The 22,577-nt window shown below is 47.1% G+C and overlaps 2 protein-coding genes across 3 annotated transcripts in view; one reads left to right on the top strand and one right to left on the bottom strand.

Annotated features, from left to right (window-relative positions):
* The window catches only part of tpst1 (tyrosylprotein sulfotransferase 1), a 44,961-nt gene extending 30,620 nt beyond the window's left edge, over nucleotides 1-14,341 (top strand). Inside the window, exons 4-6 of one of the 2 annotated variants that reach the window (XM_069724938.1) lie at nucleotides 12,457-12,507; nucleotides 13,045-13,111; nucleotides 13,896-14,341. In XM_069724938.1, coding sequence (XP_069581039.1) covers nucleotides 12,457-12,507; nucleotides 13,045-13,080 — 87 coding nt within the window. In that variant the 3' untranslated portion in view covers nucleotides 13,081-13,111; nucleotides 13,896-14,341. The remainder of the gene's footprint in view (nucleotides 1-12,456; nucleotides 12,508-13,044; nucleotides 13,112-13,895) is intronic. The other variant, XM_069724939.1, reaches the window with a different exon arrangement.
* A 3,548-nt stretch (nucleotides 14,342-17,889) lies between these two features.
* The window catches only part of LOC138636737 (kinase suppressor of Ras 1-like), a 12,153-nt gene continuing 7,465 nt past the window's right edge, over nucleotides 17,890-22,577 (bottom strand). The window contains exons 10-16 of the mRNA XM_069724945.1: nucleotides 21,584-21,835; nucleotides 21,307-21,503; nucleotides 21,107-21,203; nucleotides 20,393-20,526; nucleotides 20,087-20,218; nucleotides 19,869-20,004; nucleotides 17,890-19,470 (exon numbers count right to left, since the gene is read on the bottom strand). Coding sequence (XP_069581046.1) covers nucleotides 19,348-19,470; nucleotides 19,869-20,004; nucleotides 20,087-20,218; nucleotides 20,393-20,526; nucleotides 21,107-21,203; nucleotides 21,307-21,503; nucleotides 21,584-21,835 — 1,071 coding nt within the window. The 3' untranslated portion in view covers nucleotides 17,890-19,347. The remainder of the gene's footprint in view (nucleotides 19,471-19,868; nucleotides 20,005-20,086; nucleotides 20,219-20,392; nucleotides 20,527-21,106; nucleotides 21,204-21,306; nucleotides 21,504-21,583; nucleotides 21,836-22,577) is intronic.

The following is a 22,577-nucleotide window of genomic DNA, read 5'->3' as shown; positions in this document are numbered from 1 at the left end:
GAACAGGTCTGAGCTCTTGTTAAAGCTGCATCAGTGTCTGTCACTGGAAGCTGCAGGCAGAGCTCATCAGCAGTGTGTGTGTGTGTGGTGTCACTGTCTGAGGGTGAGAACACATATACATATATGTGTATGTATGTATATATATATATATATATGCATGTACATATACATAAAAATGTTTGTCACTTAAATGTTTCAGATCATCAAACAAATTTAAATATTAGTCAAAGATAACACAAGTAAACACAAAATGCAGTTTTTAAATGAAGGTTTTAATTATTAAGGGAGAAAAACAATCCAAACCCACATGGCCCTGTGTGAAAAAGTGTTTCCCCCTAAACCTAATAACTGGTTGGACCACCCTCACCAGCAACAACTGCAATCAAGCATTTGTGATAACTTGCAATGAGTCTTTTCCAGCTGTGGAGGAATGTTGGCCCACTCATCTTTACAGAGTTGTTGTAATTCAGCCACATTGGAGGGTTTTCCAGCACCAACCTCCTTTTTAAGGTCATGCCACAGCATCTCAATAGATTCAGGTCAGGACTTTGACTAGGCCACTCCAAAGTCTTCATTTTGTTTCTCTTCATCCATTCAGAGGTGGACTTGCTGGTGTGTTTTGGATCATTGTCCTGCTGCAGAACCCAAGTTGGCTTCAGCTTGAGGTCACGAACAGACGGCCGGACGTTCTCCTTCAGGATGTTTTGGTAGACGGTAGAATTCATGGTTCCATTTTTCACAGCAAGTCTTCCAGGTCCTGAAGCAGCAAAACAGCCCCAGACCATCACACTACCACCACCATATTTTACTGTTGGTATGAGGTTCTTCTTCTGAAATGTGGTGTTACTTTTACACCAGCTGTAACGGGACACACACCTTCCAAAAAGTTCAACTTTGGTCTCGTCAGTCCACAGAGTATTTTCCCAAAAGTCTCGGGGATCATCAAGATGTTTTCTGGCAAAAATGAGACGAGCCTTAATGTTGTTTTTGCTCAGCGGTGGTTTTAGTCTTGGAGCTCTGCCATGCAGCCATTTCTGCCGAGTCTCTTTCTTCTGGTGGAGTCATGAACACTGACCTGAACTGAGGCAAGTGAGGCCTGCAGTTCTTTGGATGTTGTCGTGGGGTCTTTTGTGACCTCGGATGAGTCGTCTCTGCTCTCTCGGGGTAATTTTGGTCGGCCGGCCGCTCCTGGGAAGGTTCACCACTGTTCCGTGTTTTCTCCATTTGTGGATAATGGTTCTCACTGTGGTTCTCTGGAGTCCCAAAGCTTTAGAAATGGCTTTAGAACCTTTTCCAGACTGATAGATCTCAATTACTTTCTTTCTCATTTGTTCCTGAATGTCTTTGGATCTCAGCATGATGTCTATCTTCTGAGGATCTTCTGGTCTACTTCACTTTGTCAGGCAGGTCCTATTGAAGTGATTTCTTGATTGAGAACAGGTGTGGCAGTAATCAGGCCTGGGTGTGGCTCGAGAAATTGAACTCAGGTGTGATAAACCACAGTTAAGTTATGTTTTAACAGGAGGGGGAAACACTTTTCCACACAGGGCCATGTGGGTTTGGATTGTTTTTCTCCCTTAATAATAAAAACCTTCATTTAAAAACTGCATTTTGTGTTTACTTGTGTTATCTTTGACTAATATTTAAATTTGTTTGATGATCTGGAACATTTAAGTGTGACAGACATGGAAAAAAATTGGAAATCAGGAAGGGGGGGGCAAACACTTTTTTACACCACTGTATATATGATATATATACAGCATAGTCTTTTGGTCCTTTTTTGTCACTCCGAGCACCCGTACCATAACACCACGGATAGTCACGCACTTACAGTCCTAGATCCTTCTGATCCTTCTGGACAGGTTCCAAACTCATCGTTTTTACTCCAGTTTCAGAGGAAATCTCCTTCAACCATTCAACCATCGACTCTGGAGTGAGAACCTCCTGAGTGAGGACGTTCAGTGTTCCCCAATCCAGCTTTAACCAGAAACAACCATCCCATGATGTTTCAGAGAAAACCAACAGCTGGTAAACATCTTCAGGAGACAACAAACACACTGAGAAATGTTTACTCCTGTTGATACTAATCAGTAGACGGTAATAAGTAGATGAACATTGTGAGCTTTGACTTCTATAGTTAGAGAAAGAGCTGAGGAGGAGACACAGCTGTAGTTTCCATCTCTGTTTGTGGTCACGCTCCTTTTTCCAACCAACCCTCTCCCTCCTCTCACATCTTACACTCCCGATGGTTTCCATACGAGTCATAATCTCCTGTCAACATGATGGATTGTACAAAGTTCATTCTTTCCTGTGAGATCACATTCCTCCTGCTGGATTCCCTCAAACCACCCGAACGCTGGACACCAACCCAACGAGCAGCATCACAATGCCGTCATATAAATATTTATATATATATCATATAATATATATGTATATCATATAATGTATGATATATATACATATATATATCATGATATATATATATCAGATACATATATATATATATCAGATATATCAGATATATATATATATATATATACCATCGCCACCATCATCACCACCATCATCGCCACCATCATCACCACCACCACTACCATCACCACCACCACCACCAGCTAATCAGTAGCTCCATTGTGTTGGAGGCTCCTAGAATCAGAGCTGAGCAGTGAAAGGTTGTGCTGCTCCTTTAAAGTGTCTCTTCACACTGTGTTTGCCGTCCTCTATCACGGCTGCCATATGTCAGAGTGCTGCTGGCGTACCAGATCGTCACGCTGTTATCAGCATGCTGTGCATGCTAAGGTCCTCCGATGTGCCTGCGGTCCTGTTTACATTCTGTGGATCCAGTAAATATCCGTGTCTACTGCTTCCTGCTCTCCAGCAGCAGACCTGCCTACTTCGCTGACAGCGTGTTTGTGCTGACGTCCGTTTTGTCACATTTATGCCGTGTACATCTGCAGATGATTAATGTGCAGGCTTTGTTATTGTTTATTTGCCCCGGTCCTTCCTGCGCTGGAGGATCTCCTCCCAGCTGGACCCAGAGAGGACGTTGGCCCCTGGCCCGGTGCTCACTCTGCTTCTACATCAGGAGTTTGACAGACGTGAGAGACGTGATGAGATCTAACAGAGCTGGATCATAGCTCTGAGCTGGCAGTGGGTCAGTCGGGTCGTGGTCTCAGTGCTGATGGAGAACAGCTTCAGGACTGGAGAACCAAAACAATGATCCAAAATAGGCTCTTTGGGCTCATGTCATATAAAACATGACGAGTGCTCTGACCAAGCTGCTGAACAACCTTTAGACAGAGTTCTTGTGTTGTGAAACGACATCACAGTTGTGTTTTTAATAACTATAGAAATACTTCTGACTCGGTATTTGTTCTGAAGACGTTCATGTGCTACCCAGTCCTGTTTCTCTACATCAGTTGCTGAAAGGAAGGAGGACACTCGGGTGGTCACATGACGGTTTTCGTTCTGGACGTTTCCAGGGCAACGACAGTCCGCCTCGGTGGTGGAAGGAGACGGCGTCTTCATCTTCTCTTCGTTCTTCCTTCCAGTTTCATTCACCGTGTTGTGACTCTACTTATTGAACTTTTTCCATCTGAAAGTTTAGTCTTGTGAATAAATTCAAGGCCTCATTCTGTGGTCGCTCCCTCCTCCCTTCTGAATCCTGTGTAGCATTGCATAAGACATCTGGCATCCAACCACCGACTAAACCGCTGTATGATGAAGCCACATGTGGAAATGCTCTCTGCTGTCTTGAATTTTCACCCAGCTCCAACCAAATATCTCCCCACCCTCCCAAACCAACACCCCCCTCCTGATTCCACCACAACGAGCCGCTCGGCAGAGAAATAGTTTGGAAGCCGAGTGGGCTGTTTTGTGCGTTGAGGATGATGAAGGCAGCTCGGCCTGCTGGGAGCAGCCGTGTTGTTTCACTGAGTGAAGGAACATCTGGATAAAGAAGATCCTCCTGAGCAGCATCACTCGATCACATCTCCCCGACGCCACCGCTTCTATCGGTTCAAACCACCAAGCTTCCAGGAACGGATTCACATGAAGACGGACCACGATGTGTTGTCCAGAAGAAGAACTGAGCCCGACGTGTCCAACGGCTCTGGTTGTCAGGCTGGTCGCTGAGGACTAAAGCTGTTGCCGGGTGTGAGCCATGTGATTATGGTCTGTCGGTTGCAGTGGTTCCATCCTACTGGGCGTCGACCTCCGGTTCATTTCAACCAATCAGCTCCAAACACTCTGCCGCCGCTGCAGCGACCTGCCGTGTCCACCAAAGATCACAGCGTGAAGCACAGACGCTGGCCTCTGATTGGTCCATCCTGCAGAGCTGCGCTAATGTTAATACGAGCCGAGTTCCCAGCCTGTGTTCACTGTGAGCGACGGGCGGCGCTGTGTGGGTACTAAAGATATGGAAAACATGTCATCAGCATTATTATTCTATAACCCTATTTATAATTCTATAAATCCAAACTACGGTTATTACTAAAGTCACTTTTAAGATTTTGAAAGAAAGTGCAGCTGGCCAGTTATGTTAAATCCTAAATGTAAAGAGAGCTCTGCTCTCCCCCTGGACCTCTGCTGTCCCCCCGGACCTCTGCCCTCCCCCTCCGACCTCCGAACTCTGCTCTCTGTGACGGTCGGGTCGGCCTGCTGTAAATGAGGCTCTTCAGGTCCGACTCCTGAAGCCACAATCAATGACTTTTAAGTGGCTTTGCAGCTGCTCTGATCCCTGGTGAGAAATGGATATTGGGATCAATAAGTTGTCAGTTTGTGCAGTGTAACATTAATAAGATGAGTTAGTGGAGGGATGTGTGGAGCTCCAGGTCCGGGGGCAGAGCTCTGGACCTTTTCCTCCACGTCGGTGCGAGGCCAGGCTAATCTCATGATATCGACCCAGCGCTCTGTGGCTCTCAGACCTGGACGGAGACTCGCACGCATGAAACCATCAACGAGATGAGAATGGAAAGAAGACGGTGAAGAGATTTATTAATGAGCAGCGCACATGAAAAGTTTATGGATCAATGCATCTCAGTCTTTCAGCTCAGATGAAGACCTGAGCTGCATTAGTGTCTGACGCTGGAGAAACCAGTCCCATCTCTAGCAGCTGTCTGTCATCATCACATCTCTAGTGTTCTTATGCTGATCTCATCGCAGCCTGCAGCTGCAGATCTTTGTTTGATTTTAAACTAACCGTGTCTTGAAGGACGTTTCTGACGGTGAAATGGACCAGGTCTATGTCCAAAACTGAAAACCCATCAATCATACAGAGTTTGAACACCAGTCAGGTGTGTGGAGGTGATGTCAGCCTCGTCATCATCACGACTACAAACTGTTGTCAGGACTGCAAACACATGAAGACCCAGAATTCCTGAGGAGACGATGGGGAAGCAGACGGGGCTTTTGCTCCACCTTCAAGTGTATCCATCTGACACAGATATAAATACTATATAATAGTAAAACATTTTATGTGCAACGTAGATAGCACGTTTCATGAGAGGTCTGGAGGGTCCGGAGAGGTCCGGAGAGACAACAGTCAGACTCATTCCATCAATCCAGGCAGCCACAGACAACCAGTGTTAAAATATCAGATGAGAAATGTGTGTGTGTGTGTGTGTGTGTGTGTGTGTGTGTGTGTGTGTGTGTGTGTGTGTGTGTGTGTGTGTGTGTGTGTGTGTGTGTGTGTGTGTGTGTGTGTGTGTGTGTGTGTGTGTGTGTGTGTGTGTGTGTGTGTGTGTGTGTGCCACGGGGAGATTAGGAGCTGGAAGTCATTAAAGTGTCCTGAGGGTTTTTCTCTCCAACCGTCTGCACACACTGATATTTGAAAATGGTCCAACTCAGGACTTTGTGGCCTCCAACCCTGATCTGACATGATTGTTGGGAGACGTCCGGCCCGGTCTAGTAACACTAGTGAAGCATTTAGTTTCAGGGTGAAAGTAGCAGAGTGCAGCTGGAACCGGCCCCCTGCTGGTCGTGGCTCGACACTGGCAGCGTTTCAAAGGCACTGGGCCGTTACCACATTTAACCCCCTGAGACCAGAGCTTAGTCACAGCGAACTGCTGCCATAACACCGAGGCTGAACCGCTGCAGGCTTTAGTTTTGGCACAACCACACCGGATTGACCTGCTGCTTGTACCAGCAGGGACCTTGGCTGACCCAGCTGGGCTGGTCCCTCCCTGACTGGGCCCTGCTGAGGCCTGCTGTGGCAGGTTTTGTGTTTTGTCTGATATAATATTGATCAACTTTTTAAAGTATTTAGCAAAACTGGCAAAAATTAGCTGGTTTCAGCACCTCAAATGTTAGAATACGTTGTGTTTTTTTGTTAGTTTTTTGCAAATGTATATTTAATGTCCGTTAGGTTTGGGACTTTCTTCTTGGGAAATAGGGATTTGCATTTTTCATGATATATTTTATAGTCTAGTTCATCAAAGAACAGAAATATGTTTATAGCTAGATCAATAGACCACAGTCACACCAGCAGCTCTTTGAGCTAAATGCTAAAATTAGAGTCGGACAGTGCTCACATTTGGCAGATCGGTGAGTTTTTTGGGGTGTCATTGGGAATAAAATCTACAACAACCTTTCAGCATATTGTAGTTGAAGCAGTCTGAGAGCACGGCACTGCTGCACCTCCTCTTGGCTGAATTCTGGCACGTGATGGAGATTTGGTCCAATCACAGGTCATTTCAGAGAACACGGATGCATGTCTCTGATTTAATGTCAGAAAATCCTGGAAAGAAAATTGGAATTCCAGCTTTGGGAACAACACTGCAAAGCGCTCTCGTGCACCCTGAACAACAGGCACACGGAGACGACCGGCAAAAACAACAATATTCTGATGATCCATCAGCCCACCGATGTAGCCCGGTACTGCCCGATCCAAATGCAATGTGTGACTATATGGGTCAGGCTCTGCTCCAGAGAGGACTGTTTCTATCCTGCTGGGTTCATTTGAAAACTATTGGAGCAACCTTTAACCAATAAGCAATGACCACCATATGCATTGAAACCAACCATCAACCATCAGTGATGTCATCAACCGTCAGTGATGTCATTGTTGGTTTGTGAACGTTATGAATCCTCCAGTTCAGATTCTGTCCGTCACCATCTTTGCTAGTTCGGAGCGGTTTGGAGCAGGAAGTGACCATATTTGGACGAGCTGGGGGAGGAGCCAGAGGTGGATCTGACCGATCTGATCGGAAACCTAACGATACTACGTCCCGCCCACCGATAGCTGTAACCTGACTGCACCACAGGCCTGTCAATCAAACAGACACGCCCCCAAAAACAGGTCTTCTTGAATCTTCTTTTCTAATGAATGAGGGATTATTTTCAGATGGACCTCCAGAAAACTAAGAAGAAGGAGTGACTTTAGCTAACAACACCGAGATAACTGATGGACACATTTTATTCACTTTGGATTTGATGAGAGAAGTTGAATGGGAGTCTATGGAGCCGGAGGCTTTTTGGAGCCGACCTCTAGTGGCACTCGCTGGTATTGCAGCTGAAGACACGTCTGGATCAGAACCATTTTACAGACCTGAAGCTACGAACTCTTTTATAAACAGTTTGTGGTGAAGTCCTATAAATGTCCTCACATAATGTCACTTGGGTGTTGTTTGGGGCTGAATATGAAATGAATGTGTTGCTGTGGAGTTATCAGTGAGCAGAAACCATTTTTCAGACCTGGAAGCTACGAACTCTTTTATATCCAGTCTGTGGGAGACCTGCAGGAGGCGGCCTACATTTTTCAGTGTCTGGTGTTTTTTGTGTTGTTGTTTTTTTCCTCCTTTTCTAAAGCTACCAGCTTCTCCTGTTTAGTATTTTGGTCTGCTGACTTCTACTAAACACAAAGAGCAGCTCGGGCTGACTGGAATATACTGAAAAAACTGACATTTTGATTGAAATTTTGACCTCAGAGTATGTAAAAAAAAAATCCCCATGCTGGTAGTACATTAGGATTCATCCTGTGGGGACCGTGAAAATCTGCAGTGAATGTCTGATCCAGCAGCGCTGCCCTTTGTGGCCCCTCAACGATGGAGGGTCAACATCAGTGTTTAGCTGCCTCCTGTTGAAATGAGTATTGCTGTTCAAACAGTGGAGACACAGAGAGACAGAAGAAGACTTCCACCATGTAATCATATCGCTAATTAAAAAGTAAAATGTGTGCAGCTGGACTGGAAGTGCTGACTCGCTGTTGCTGTAATTAGAAAGAAGTCCAACTTTAAAGGGAAGAGTGTGCTGGAGATGCCCTCACATTACTGTAAGGAGACAACAGGAGTTCTGTCAGACGTCTCCGCTCCATTTCTGCTGGTTTTATGTGCCTCAATAGAAGAGGCTGTAAATCTTCATGTGAATATTCTTCCTTTCACAAGCGTTTTAACAGATCCTGCAGAGCTGACAGAGCTCGAGGTCCGGCTTCATGTTGCTGTGATCCCATCACAGACATGACTTGTGGATCCGCCTTCTCTCTGCAGACACTACTTCTGTGACCCTTCTAATTATACACGTCATGGTTTTATCGTGTGTGTGTGTGTGTGTGTGTGTGTGTGTGTGTGTGTGTGTGTGTGTGTGTGTGTGTGTGTGTGTGTGTGTGTGTGTGTGTGTGTGTGTGTGTTGCCTCTCCGGTCGGAGCAGAATCTTTGTCCCGGAGCCTCTGAGTGCTGAGTAGCGCTGCAGAACATCCCTCAGGATGAAATCACCAACTTCACTCGGCCTCCGTCTCTGCTGCTGGAAACCATTTCAGATTACGTTGGTCTTTCTGGCTCGGCATCGATTTCAGACGAGCACGCAAGCGAGCAGGGAGGCACGCAGGGGGATGAAGGAATGAGGTTTAATCAGCGGATCCCAGACTGCCGGTCCACTCGGTCCGATCTGTAGAGCTCCAGCACCGATTCCAGTGAACGTTTTCACTCATAAACTATTCTATCTGGTTTCAACCACTTCAAGGTGAAAACTCTGAGGGTTGATGTGGAGCTGCTCTCTGCTCTGACTCGGTCCTGTTCTTCTGTGGTTCACTTCCATGTTGTGGGTTCAGTTGAGGTCAGCGGTGACGCCACGACTCCAAACCCAACACACAGCAGGGGAAACCAAACCTGTTATTTTACAGAGAACATGTTTCAATCCTGAACGTCTTCTCTGGGCTCTGTGGACGCCTGCAGCGGCTGGTGTCCTCCAGCTGGACGAGGTGATGAGACGAGCAGACACTGTCTGCACCTACTGTTGTATGCAGAGGAATCATAAAACATTAAAGATGAGTCGCTCTCTTCAGGGAGCAGTTTTGTCTACTTTTCCAGAAGGTCCCTGCTCCATCCGATGGGAACACACCCGGTCATGTCACGTGTCACGTGACACTACATCCTCAGAAGGGACAGCAGACACGTCGTTTGTCTCTTCAGTGGAAGTTAATTACCGTCGTAGTTTCACAGCTGTCCTGATGTGATGTGATGCAGCAGTCCGGCGGCACGATTTATCCACGTAAAATCAACCGTTCACGCTGCGACGCAATCTCATTTCCAAAAGACAGCAAAGTTCATTAGGAGGGACGTCACCTGCATCGAAACAAGCGCTCCTACTGTCTCCATCTACTAATGAGAGCACAGCATTTCACGTGACGTCTGACGGCACCGTGGCGTGTGACATGACGTGAGACCTGCACCGTGACGTGACGTGAGACGGCACCGTGGCGTGTGACATGACGTGAGACGTGCACCGTGACGTGACGTGTGACGGCACCGTGGCGTGTGACATGACGTGAGACGGCACCATGGCGTGTGACATGACGTGAGACGTGCACCGTGACGTGACGTGACGTGAGACGGCACCGTGACGTGTGACGGCACCGTGGCGTGTGACATGACGTGAGACGTGCACCGTGACGTGACGTGTGACGGCACCGTGGCGTGTGACATGACATGAGACGTGCACCGTGGTGTGACGTGACGTGTGACGGCACCGTGGTGTGTGACATGACGTGAGACGGCACCGTGGCGTGTGACATGACGTGAGACGTGCACCGTGACGTGAGACGGCACCGTGACGTGTGACGGCACCGTGGCGTGTGACATGACGTGAGACGTGCACCGTGACGTGACGTGTGACGGCACCGTGGCGTGTGACATGACGTGAGACGGCACCGTGGCGTGTGACATGACGTGAGACGTGCACCGTGATGTGACGTGACGTGAGACGGCACCGTGACGTCTGACGGCACCGTGGCGTGTGACATGACGTGAGACGTGCACCGTGACGTGAGACGGCACCGTGACGTGTGACAGCACCGTGGCGTGTGACATGACGTGAGACGTGCACCGTGACGTGACGTGTGACGGCACCGTGGCGTGTGACATGACGTGAGAAGGCACCGTGGCGTGTGACATGACGTGACGTGAGACGGCACCGTGACGTGTGACGGCACCGTGGCGTGTGACATGACGTGAGACGGCACCATGGCGTGTGACATGACGTGAGGCGTGCACCGTGACGTGACGTGACGTGAGACGGCACCGTGACGTGTGACGGCACCGTGGCACCGTGGCGTGTGACATGGCGTGTGACATGTGAGACGTGCACCGTGCACCGTGGTGTGTGACATGACGTGAGACGGCACCGTGACGGCACCGTGGCGTGTGACATGACGTGAGACGGCACCGTGGCACCGTGACGTGTGACGTGAGACGTGTGACGGAGACGTGCACCGTGACACCGTGGTGTGACGGCACCGTGGCGTGTGACATGACGTGAGACGTGCACCGTGACGTGTGACATGACGTGGGGGGGTGGCGTGTGACATGACGTGAGACGTGCACCGTGACGTGTGACGGCACGTGTGCGTGGCGTGTGACATGACGTGAGACGTGCACCGTGATGTGACGTGACGTGACATGACGGAGACGTGCACCGTGACGTGACGTGAGACGGCACCGTGACGTGTGACATGACGGCACCGTGGCGTGTGACATGACGTGAGACGTGCACCGTGACGTGAGACGGCACCGTGACGTGTGACAGCACCGTGGCGTGTGACATGACGTGAGACGTGCACCGTGACGTGACGTGTGACGGCACCGTGGTGTGACATGACGTGAGACGGCACCGTGACATGTGAGACGGCACCGTGGTCGACGGCACCGTGGCGTGTGACATGACGTGAGACGTGCACCGTGACGTGAGACGGCACCGTGACGTGTGACAGCACCGTGGCGTGTGACATGACGTGAGACGTGCACCGTGACGTGACGTGTGACGGCACCGTGGCGTGTGACATGACGTGAGACGGCACCGTGGCGTGTGACATGACGTGAGACGTGCACCGTGACGTGACGTGACGTGAGACGGCACCGTGACGTGTGACGGCACCGTGGCGTGTGACATGACGTGAGACGTGCACCGTGACGTGAGACGGCACCGTGGCGTGTGACATGACGTGAGACGTGCACCGTGACGTGACGTGAGACGGCACCGTGGCGTGTGACATGACGTGAGACGTGCACCGTGACGTGACGTGACGTGAGACGGCACCGTGACGTGTGACATGACGTGAGACGTGCACCGTGACGTGACGCGAGACGTGCACCGTGGCGTGACGTGAGACGGCACCGTGACGTGAGATGTGTACCGTGACGTGAGACGGCACCGTGACGTGTGACATGACGTGAGACGTGCACCGTGACGTGACGTGACGTGAGACGTGCACCGTGACATGACGTGAGACGGCACCGTGACGTGAGATGTGTACCGTGACGTGAGACGTGCACCGTGATGTGAGACGGCACCGTGACTTGAGACGTGTGACGTGAGACGTGTACCGTGACGTGAGATGTGTACCGTGACGTGAGACGTGTACCGTGACGTGAGACGGCACCGTGACGTGAGACGTGCACCGTGACATGACGTGAGACGGCACCGTGACGTGAGACATGCGATGTGCACGTGACGTGCGCGGAGCGGCGTGGGGCTGTAACATCTGAGTCAGAGTTCAGAGAATTGTAGTTTGATCAACATCAGAACCTGAGTTCTGACCCGTTCTGGTCCGGAGGGACGCTGCAGGGACGTCTTCGGATGGACATTGTTCCAGAGACTCGAACAGGATCCAGCTCCGGTATGATGAAAGAGGAACAGATTCTGCTGCCCCCTGCTGGTTCCTGTCTTCATCTGTTAAAGTCCAACTTCTTTCTCAGCTTTGTGCTGCAGTGTTTTCCTTCAACTCGAAGGTGACTTCTGTTTAGAAACCGTTCAGTTTCTGTGGAAATCAAACAAATGAACTATTTTTTATTTATTTATTCATTTATTTCTATGAAAGAACAGTTTTTTTCCTGGAGACTAATTTGTCTAATTTGTGCAGAAGTAGCCTCCATCCTGTAATCTCTCAAGTGATTTCCAGTGAAGTGTACTGACCTGTCACCATGGTAACGGCAGACTCTCTAAACGTGGCCTACTTTGTTTTTCCAGGTCTTTAAAGGTGAATTTCAGCTCCCAGATTTCCTTAAAGAGCAGTCACAGGTACAGTAACACTCCTGCCTGTCGTTCAGCTTTTCTTTCTGTCTCTGGTGTCTGATTTGAGTTGCACCATGTCGTCGCTCAGCGGAGGATCACGTTCCAGACTCCCATCTGCTCACAGCCACTCATCTCTTGTTTTTCTCCTGAATTTCTGGCCATCTAATGCAGCTTGTTGTTGATTTCTGGTCTCAGCTTCACGACTGCTTCCATGTTTTTGGTCATCAGCAGTTATTTTGTTTGCTAGTCTCTTTGTGTTGTCTCCTGGTTTCAGAGCCTGGCGTCGGCTCCAGAGCACTGCTGCCCTCTCCTGGTAGTTAGATGAACCTGCATCTGTTTTCTTCTTGTTTTAGATGCTTTGAGCAGCCCCCTTATTTTTTTATTTTTTTTCAACAGTCAGCCTTCATTATTCATCGTCGGTAGAATATTGTGACTCAGCTGTCTGTCAGCATCTTGCCGTGGTTGCAGTTGCTCACTGCTGCAGCTCCTCAGCAGACCGTTCGTCAGGCCGACAGCTGACCTATCGTCTGTTCCTCCTCACAGATCCGGAAGTCTGCAGAGAGACCCAACCCAAGTTAGGAGTCGAGGGAACGCCAGCAGCTCCACACAGGTACGACTCGTATCAGCAGACCCATGTCAGCCTGTAAATCTGTCTTGATTACCATCTGATGGTGTGTTTCTAATAACTACAACATGCCGTTGCTCTGAACTGAACACACTCAACCTGTTTCAGAGTCTCTAAATACCAGATCAGTGGAGGTGACATTTTTATTTTGAAACCCCTTCAATTTATGTTTCTGGTCAAATCTGATTTTTTTTCCTTATCAACAAAGGGACAGAGAAAAACGTAATTATAAAAAGTCCTCAGTGAACGTCATGCAGCAGGTGTTTTACTCACCAGAGTAACGCTGCTCCTTCTCAAGTCCCAGTCCTGCTGCTGAACTCTATCAGCTGAATGTACTTAAAGACACAGGAACAGTCTGCATCACAATCAAATTAATTCTCCATATTTCTGGTTTCTTCACTGCTGCTGCTGGACAGAAGAATCAGTGTGTTTATTAAACGGAGGACACAAAAACACACTGAATTCTGGGTAAAATAATTAAAGATGCAGATATTTTGGAGGGTGACGTGTTCACATGACGAGGTCATATCCTGTCAGTGTGATTTGAAACAACACTACTTCCTGTACGACACAGTAAGAGTCCTGACATGTTAGAGGACTGTTGGAAGGATGTCATGTATGTTGGATGTCATCTGGAACACAGTGTTTGACATGTTTCTACTGGGCTGGATTAAAAACCATCAGATAGAAACAGATGATAAACGCTGATTTTGACTCGTCAGGTGTTGAAATCGGAGAATAATATCTGACGTTCTGTTGTCATGTTCAGTTCAGGACTCGCTGCCGTGGAAACGAAGATCACCACGTCGTCTCAGCACGTGTCAGCGGTCACATGACCACAGCAGGACCGTGTTCTCCTCCTCCTCCCTGCTCCTCCTCCTCCTCCTCGTCTCCAGGACAGCTGTCGGCCTTCTCCGTACCGTACAGAGAGAAACCCGTTGTGGTTCCGGCACCACGAATGTCAGCTGACCGTCACTTCCTTCACATCATGCTCATCGATTTGTAGAAATGATTTCTGGCTTTTTAGAGAAAGTTCTCTGCAGTGAACTGAAATGGCAAACAGGTATTTATGAATGGAAAATTAGCTTTTGGAAGATGCAGTACCTATTTTAATGTTTCATGTTTTTTTTTATGCCTTTGTATTGTACAATGTCATGGTTACGGTTCAGTCTGATGTATCGACCGTGATAAACGATGCTTCTTTTTTTTTTTAAACCTCTGGTCAGTTTCTTTTTTCAGTTACACTTTTCATTTTGAAGAACACAATGAAATATCACCTGTACTGCAGCACTATAACGACAGGGGGCGCTGAAGAGACATGACAATCCTGAGATTTAGTCCACAAACACAGAATCATACATTTCCCACAATGCAACCCAAAGAAACTGGAGCCTGTTTAACAGAAACAGATATTTTAAACTCTGAGTTCTCTGTGGTTCCAAGAAGAGACTTCAACTGATCAACCAGCAGTTACACAAATAAAACAGGAAGTGATCCGGATGTATTTATGAATCGTTTCCCAGGTGATCCGTCTGAACCCTGAGCCTGGAATAAAATACATGAACTCTCATTTCTGTTGCATTGAACGTCCTCTGCTCACTTTAAAGGCATTAATGTGTACAGCTGATAATTAGAGCGATGAACTCCTTGAATTATAAGGTTATGACAGCTAGGTCAGATCTGTGGTCGGTAGATGAAACTACACATTCACACTGCTGTCTGACACCTCTTCACGCTCTTTAATTAAAGCATCAGCTCCTTTATTTACATATTTGGTCCTTTTCCTCCTCGTATGCTTCCATTAAAAGCTGTTTCTCACTGGGATTTAAGCAAACAGCCTCTTTTCCATTTCACATCAGTGAATGTGTCATCGACCTCGTGGTCTTTTGAAGACAGCTGTGAATGTGTATTAATGACACCTGGGTTGAACCAGCAGCACCTGATCAGCTGATCAGCTGGTTTGGTGTTTGGGAAACGGCTTCAACCAGAATGAACTGACTGGGCTGGTTCAAGCCTGGATCAACTCTGTCATCCTGGATATCTTAATTCTGCTTTTGTGAGGAGCTGAAAATAAAACGGGTCCGGGTGGATTTTTAATCTGGGTGGATCAAACACAGGACGAACCGACACCACCCTGTTGGACAGGGTTTAAACTACCTCAGAGACCGATATGCTGCATGGGAGGCATTAAGGGGTCATCTGTAAATTGTAGTTTCTACTAAAAGAAAAAATTGTAATTACATTTTTGAGGAAAAACTATAGTCTGACGTTTTATGACATTTTTGACGATATACTGTAGTAGAAAATATTTTTGAAAATTTTGACAACATACTACAGATGATGTTTTATGATATTTTGAAGGACGTCCAATATTATGAGGTTTTACAAAATTTTGGACAACATACGTTATGTGTGAACTTTTTTGACATTTTGGAGGAAAGTTTTTACGAAAGTATGATGTTTTTATGAAATTTTAGGCGACATACTATGGTTTTAAGTTTATTTGACATTTTAAACGACATGATATTACGATATTTTGGATTACATACTATTATGTTTTTGGGAAAATTTGGATGACGTACTTGTCTTTTGTCTGACTTATTCATGATATTGTGGACGATATGATGTTTTTTTATTTTATTTTGGATGACACCATAATGTGGTAGCACTGTGGATCAGTGGTTAGCACCGTCGCCTCGGTGACGAGGTTCTCCGCTGGATCCTGGCCTGGGGCCTTTCTGTGTGGAGTTTGCATGTCCTCCCTGTTCCTGCCCGGGTTCTCGCTGGGTGCTTTTCATATTTCGGACGAACTGCTGTGAGTATGACTTCCGTTCATGCAATGGAAGCCAGCGTAGTAGTGCAGTTGTCAGCGTTGTTGTCGTCTCACAGTCTAAAGGTCCGTGGTTCGATCCCCACCTGGGACTTTCTATGTGGAATTTACATGTTCCTGCGTAGGTAATAACATAAAGGTTTGTCATCCAAAATATGTTGTCACGCATGTAGTCCATAATGTAAAACAAACATCATGCATGTAGTCGTAAATGTGACAAAGAGTCACACTCCAAGCAAGAACATGCAATCCTCCACAGACAGAGTTCCAAGCCCCTGATCGAACCGAGTACTTCCTGATTGTGAGATGACAACGCTGGCTTGGAACTAAGCCAATGTGCTGCTTTATTGCATTCTCTTCTGACTTATATGACTTATAAACATGTTATTGAAGAGCGATCTACAGTGCAGCGGTTGGTGTTGTTGCCTTCCAGTCAGAAGGTTCCAGGTTCAAGACTCACCCTGGAAAGGATGACATTAACATCTTAGATGAAAAGCCACGTAAAGGGCAAGAATTGAACCTGGAACCTTCTGACTGGGAGGCATTTTACATTATGGACAACATGCATAACTTAGTCGTCCATATTTTGGAAGACATACTTTAAGTTATTACTTATGGAGGAACATGCAAATTCCACAAAGAAAGTGTGAGGCGGGAATCGAACCCAGGACCTTTAGACTGTGAGACGACTACGCTGACAGCTGCACCATTGTGTGGACATTTTGGACAACATGGTTAAATTGGTCATCTGACCTTCGAGTGACTGAAGTCGATCTGTGGCAAACCAACTGTTTTTAAAACGGGGTTGTAGAATCAATACACACAAGTCACTATGTAAGTAGTGTAATAATTTGTTTCACTTGTGAGACATTGAACCAGAGAACACTGAGTCACTTTTGATAACCTTTAATGTCTTAAACTGTTCAGACCAGATACTTTCAAAGTATCAACACGTACAAAAAATAATCTACAGATTACTCCCCCACAGAAAAAAGAACACAAAAGGCTAAAGAAAAACATCAGTATCTGGACATAAATATGATTTAAGTACCAACTAAAAAGCTTTCAAATTGAAACCCAAACATGAACCACGTGTTTTAAACACAACCTCCAGTACTCTACTGTATTTACATAAATTCATTGAGTTATGTTCTGATCACGTTTGATTGGCTCCTAATGTTCTGCTGAAGTATGTCACTGTACTTTTGACTCGGAGGAAACACAGCAACACAAACACAGCAGCCACATCCTGTTAACTCTCAGCATAACTGCAGGAGTGCACAGATGCAAACACACACAGGAGTTTGAATCTGCCTCGCAGCCTCGTCCTGCAGCTCCCCGTCAGACTGAGACTGAACACATCAACTGTTCACTCCTCATGTCTCAGTGTGGCAGACATCACTCAGTAGTTTGCACTTTGATCCTTTAATAATGTCTAATCATTGGAAACGGGGTCAATTCTTACACCGAGCCAGAGCTGCCACACTCTGCAGCGTGCAGAGTATTATTACAGAACTGCATGTCTGCAGAGGAAAGTGTTGAGGATTCACATTTTGGGGTTAAAGGCCTGCTGTGGTATCTCTCGGTTTAGATATCAGCTTTCATTGTTCCAGGTTCGGAGATATCCGTCAGATTTACCACGATGTGAGCGAGGCGCTCGGCTCGTCGGTGCTCAGACATGAACGTGACGGGACAGGACCGGCTCTGAGGCCGTGTGCAGTGGTACGTTAACTAAACCGTGCTGCTAACATGCTGATGTACAGCAGCTATGTTGTATTAATAATAAGCATAAAGACCAGCTGCTGTTTGCTCATTAACCAAAGTACTGAAGAAGTTTTGACTTGCTGATCATCATCACAGTTATTACAATCATGAACAGAACTTCATGGCAACCCATTCAACAGTTGGTGAGATAGTCATAGTCTGGACCGATAATCTACCGACTTTATTCAGGAAGGTTGGAGCGCTGCCGGCTCCGTCACGGTGCCGCAGCAGCAGTACCACAACTTCTTAATACTCTCGTATCAGTATTGGAGGCAGAAATCTCACAGACAGACGAGCACCTTAAAACCTGGAATAAGAAAATCAATTGGCATGACCAGATAACACTCAAGGTGAATGAAAAGGTAAAGAAATTCTGAACTATGAGGGGACCAACCCTTTACATGGAAAGTTTGTGTTGGCACCCGTTGAATAAAAGCTGTTCTTTAGCAGCTGTAGTGGAGTCGGGCTGAAACCAGCAGCCTTCCAGCTCTGAGGATCAACAGCTATAAGAGCGTCCGTCCTCTCACATGCAGACACGAGTTACTGAGATTTACATTCATAAGAGCTCAGCAGTCAGAAAAGAGGAGAAAAGCAGTGGACAGACCGGAAACTAACCAGCTGGACCGATCTTTACAGCAGCAGCTGGCTGGCAAAGGTTTATATTCAGTTTCTTATGAAGAGGAAATGTTCTCATTTTTAAAGTTATTTTCAAGATATCACAAGATATTTTTCATGCTTTCATACAGATCGATAGATGAAACAACTTTGATGAAGAAAGTCTCGTAAGAAAATAAGAAAAGCGTCTTATTTCCCGACTGTGTTGTTAATTAAATCTAAGTCAATTTGGTATCCAGTAATGTCAAGAAAATACATCCAACTAATTTGAAAAATCATCTTGTTGTAAGATAGAAACATGTTTGGAAATTTGATGAGAGAAGTTGAATGGGAGTCTATGGAGCCGGAGGCTTTTTGGAGCCGACCTCTGGTGGCACTCGCTGGTATTGCAGCTGAAGACACTTCTGGATCAGAACCATTTTACAGACCTGAAGCTACGAACTCTTTTATATCCAGACTGTGGGTCAGACGTATTTACTAATTGTGCTCAAGAAATCAGGAGTATAGCAGAAAAGATGAGCACACAAACAGACGGGGAAACAAAAGCATAGATAATACTGGATCCAAAGGAGGCCATGGAGATCAGGGATAACTGGAGCAGAGGAGAGCAGTGAGATGCTGTTAAAGTGTTCAGGTGAACAGAGGACGTGCGAAGGGAGCAACAACCAAAAGCCACATGAAAATCTCCTTAATAGATCATTCCTTAAAATTCAAAACAGTAGTTACCTTAGAAAAGGTCATTTATAATCTCAGATCCCCAACAGGACAGCTTCACAATATTCACATTTCTTTACAAAACTCTATGTACAGCATTTGATTTGGCTGATGATGTGTTTGTTCCTTTTAGCTTCATATTATTTCTGTTTCCATGATGAACATGTGGATTTTAACGTGTATTCACTCAGTAAAATGATGCAGACTCTCTTTTTGAGTGTCGGTGTGGATGGTTTTGCAGGCTGCTTCTTTCAGGGTGATGTCCGTCCTCTCTCTATCGTACGTACTGTGTCGTCTCTCAGAAGTGTCCGGGGTGAGACAGCCTGCGGTTCAGTTTGGGAAGTCTCTCCAGCATGCCGGCCAGCTGGGGGAAAGTCGGCCTGGCGTCCGCTTCGAAGGACCAGCAGGCAGAAAGGATTTCCTGTCGGGGAGGAGACCAGAGATAAAACTTTATGGAGCTGAGGGACGGTTCGGCCAATCAGAAGCTTCAGGAAATCACAGAGCAACAGGAATGAGCAGGTTTTATGTGAATGTACAGCTCAGTGTCATCTGCATAACAGAAAAACAAGGAGGCGCGCGAGTCCACAGGAAGCAGATATAAAGAGGAAAACATAGGCAGCAACCAACAAAACGTGTCACAAAGGTTCTGAGACATACAGAGGTCTCCAAACACACAACGGACCACACAGAGGACGTGTCCAGACGGACGACGTTGTGGGACACTGAGGGCTGAAGTACACCGGGCCCCACACTGAGGAGTAAAATTATATTCATCTTTGATCCGCCCCTTTCTTTAGCCCCTCCCACAAACAGACTCACCGTAACCTCCTTTCCCAGATTGGCCTCTGTCAGCACCTTCTTTATGCCCATGTTGCTGCCCACCAGCCAGATTTTAGCTTCCACAGGCTGGTTGGTGATTGGCCAGTCTCCGATCTGCAGCTCGTACCAGATTGTGCTGAAAATAAAAACAACACAAAAATCAGAGCGGTGAAACTGTAAAGTAAATGTTAAAACGTGTTTCGTGCATCAATCAATACCCAAATGCATAAATGTCAGCAGCGTTGGAGAACGGCAGCTGGTCCTCGTCCACCTCCGGGCTCATCTGGTGAATGATCTCTGGAGCCAGGTAGCAGATCCAACCCTGTGGTATCCGCAGCACGTTCTTTCTCCTGAACACACACACACACACACACACACACACACACACACACACACACACACACACACACACACACACACACACACACACACACACACACACACACACACAGGACTGATGAAGACACCAGCTGAGGCTCACCAGGGACACACACTCACGGCTCGAAGCGTCTCTTCACCCCCACCTGCCTTCCTGTACGACTCCAGACATCCCGAACAGGCCGAAGTCAGTGATCACCACCTTCTTGGCGTCGTAGAACACGTTCTTGGACTTCAGGTCCTTGTGAATGATGCCTTTAGCGTGCAGATAACCCATCCCCTGCAACAGAGAGGGAGCTGCATGAAGCACAGCCTCATCACGCTGAGTCTTCACCAAGGGTTGTAACCTCGCTGTAGCGAGGGGAGCCACCGAATGCCGTTTCAGATAATAACAATACTGTTGAAAGGGTCAATCTGTTCCTGTCGCACATGAACGCAGCGCAGTGTGAACAGTAGTCTGTGTTCAACAAGCGCTTTAAACTTCAGCAGAGAAACATCAGATTTCAAACTCTGGAAACGGTCAACAGAGAGCTGGGACAGGCGAGGTGTTCTGATGACATCACGTTTCAAGAGGGGCGGAGCTTCACCGTCCAAGACCGTAGAAGGCGTCAGGTCAGGAGACACCAGCTGGGTTTTCTTTGTGTCACCGTGAATTCATCCCCCAGAGTCAGACTGTCAACACCGAGTTCCACCGGGACGCTCACGAGGGTTTCAGCTTCCTCCTGCTGCATGTGCACGACTGCACTCAACAGGAAGAGTCTGTGAACTATTTTACACCTTCTGAACACTTTCTCCTCCCTCAAGCATCTTTTATAGAAAATCAGAAACCCTCCTAGATTGAAATGAAGATGATAGTTTACCTGAACGATCTCCTGTGCGATCTGTCTGATTTTATTGATGTCCAGTATGTGACCTCTTTCTCTTACAACAGAGTAGAGAGTCAAACCTTTACAGAAGCTGCAGAGGAAACACATGCAGCATGTTACTGAAACCCAGTTCAAACACACAAACAATAAATCACATCCAAACAGGGTTTAGGGGAGGAGTCAGGAAGCTGTACCTGGTGATGATGGCGAGGTGGGGCGGAGCCATGCAGGCGCCCATGAACAGGACCACGTTCTGGTGCCGGGTCTGCCTGTAGTTCATCACCTCCTTCTTGAAGAGCTTCAGATGATCCTGGTTGTTGCCGTCGATCTCCAGCAGACGGATGGCCACCTCCCCGTGCCAGCGGCCTTTGTGCACCTTCCCCCAGCGGCCCTGCAGGACAACGTTCAGCCACGTTGGACCCGACCGCCGGGTCCAACGCGTGTTGTGTAGTTGTGTAGTTGTGTCCTCACCTTGCCGATGAGCTCTCCCAGCTGCAGTTGCTCGTACGGGATGTCCCACTCCTGCAGGTAGACGCTGGTCTGGCTGGCCTTACGAGAGATGAGGCCCCGCAAGCGGCCGGCGGTGTCGCGCCGGTAGATGGAGGAAGGCAGGTCCTCCAGACCGTCCTCATCACAGTCCTCCGTGGAGCAGCTCTTCTTTCTGTCACTCTGATCAGCTGCTTCCTCATCTTGAGCTCGGTAGTCTTCCTCAGCCTCCTCCTCCTGGCACAAAACAGAGTCACGGAGATGAATGTTGGGGAATCGACCATCATCATGTGCATCTATAGTTCAGACCATCAGTATCTGGACAGTTTATCTGTTGTTGTTGCTTGGGAAACGCATCACTATGTGTGGTGTGAAAAGGGGCGGGGCCTCATGATGTGAAGCAGCGCTGTGACTCCTCCTGCACACTGTGCATGTCGGATCTGCAGCGACTCACAGGACATTCGAGCACTTATTAAATCCCGCGGTTCACTTTATTCCACCAGAACTGGTGGAATAAATTTCCAACCTGATGTTTATTTCTAAAATCCTTGAAGAAGTTGTTTCAAATCAACTTTGTGATCATTTCCAAAGGAATGATCTGTTTGAAGATGTTCAGTCTTTAGAGTTCATCATAGCACAGAAACAGCTCTGGTAAAAGTTACTAATGACCTTTTATTAGCCTCAGATAATGGACTCGTCTCTGTACTTGTTCTTCTGGACCTCAGTGCTGCTTTTGATACGATTGATCATACGATCTTATTACAGAGATTAGAAGACGTTACGAGGATTAAAGGAACTGCATTAGACTGGTTCAAATCCTACTTATCAGATAGATTCCAGTTTGTCCATGTCAACAATGAGTCTTCCAGACAAACAAGAGTTAGTTATGGAGTTCCACAAGGCTCAGTGTTGGGCCCAATACTTTTTACTTTGTAGATGCTTCCATTAGGAGATGTCATCAGGAAGCACTGCATTAACT

Source organism: Brachyistius frenatus, unplaced genomic scaffold (assembly GCF_029030835.1).
Source record: "Brachyistius frenatus isolate BFR_SWC_R1_liver_20210118 unplaced genomic scaffold, ASM2903083v1 Contig_402, whole genome shotgun sequence".
Classification (NCBI taxonomy): Eukaryota; Metazoa; Chordata; class Actinopteri; family Embiotocidae; genus Brachyistius; species Brachyistius frenatus.
Note: the sequence above shows the minus strand (reverse complement) of the source record. Positions and strands in the feature narration are given on the sequence as shown.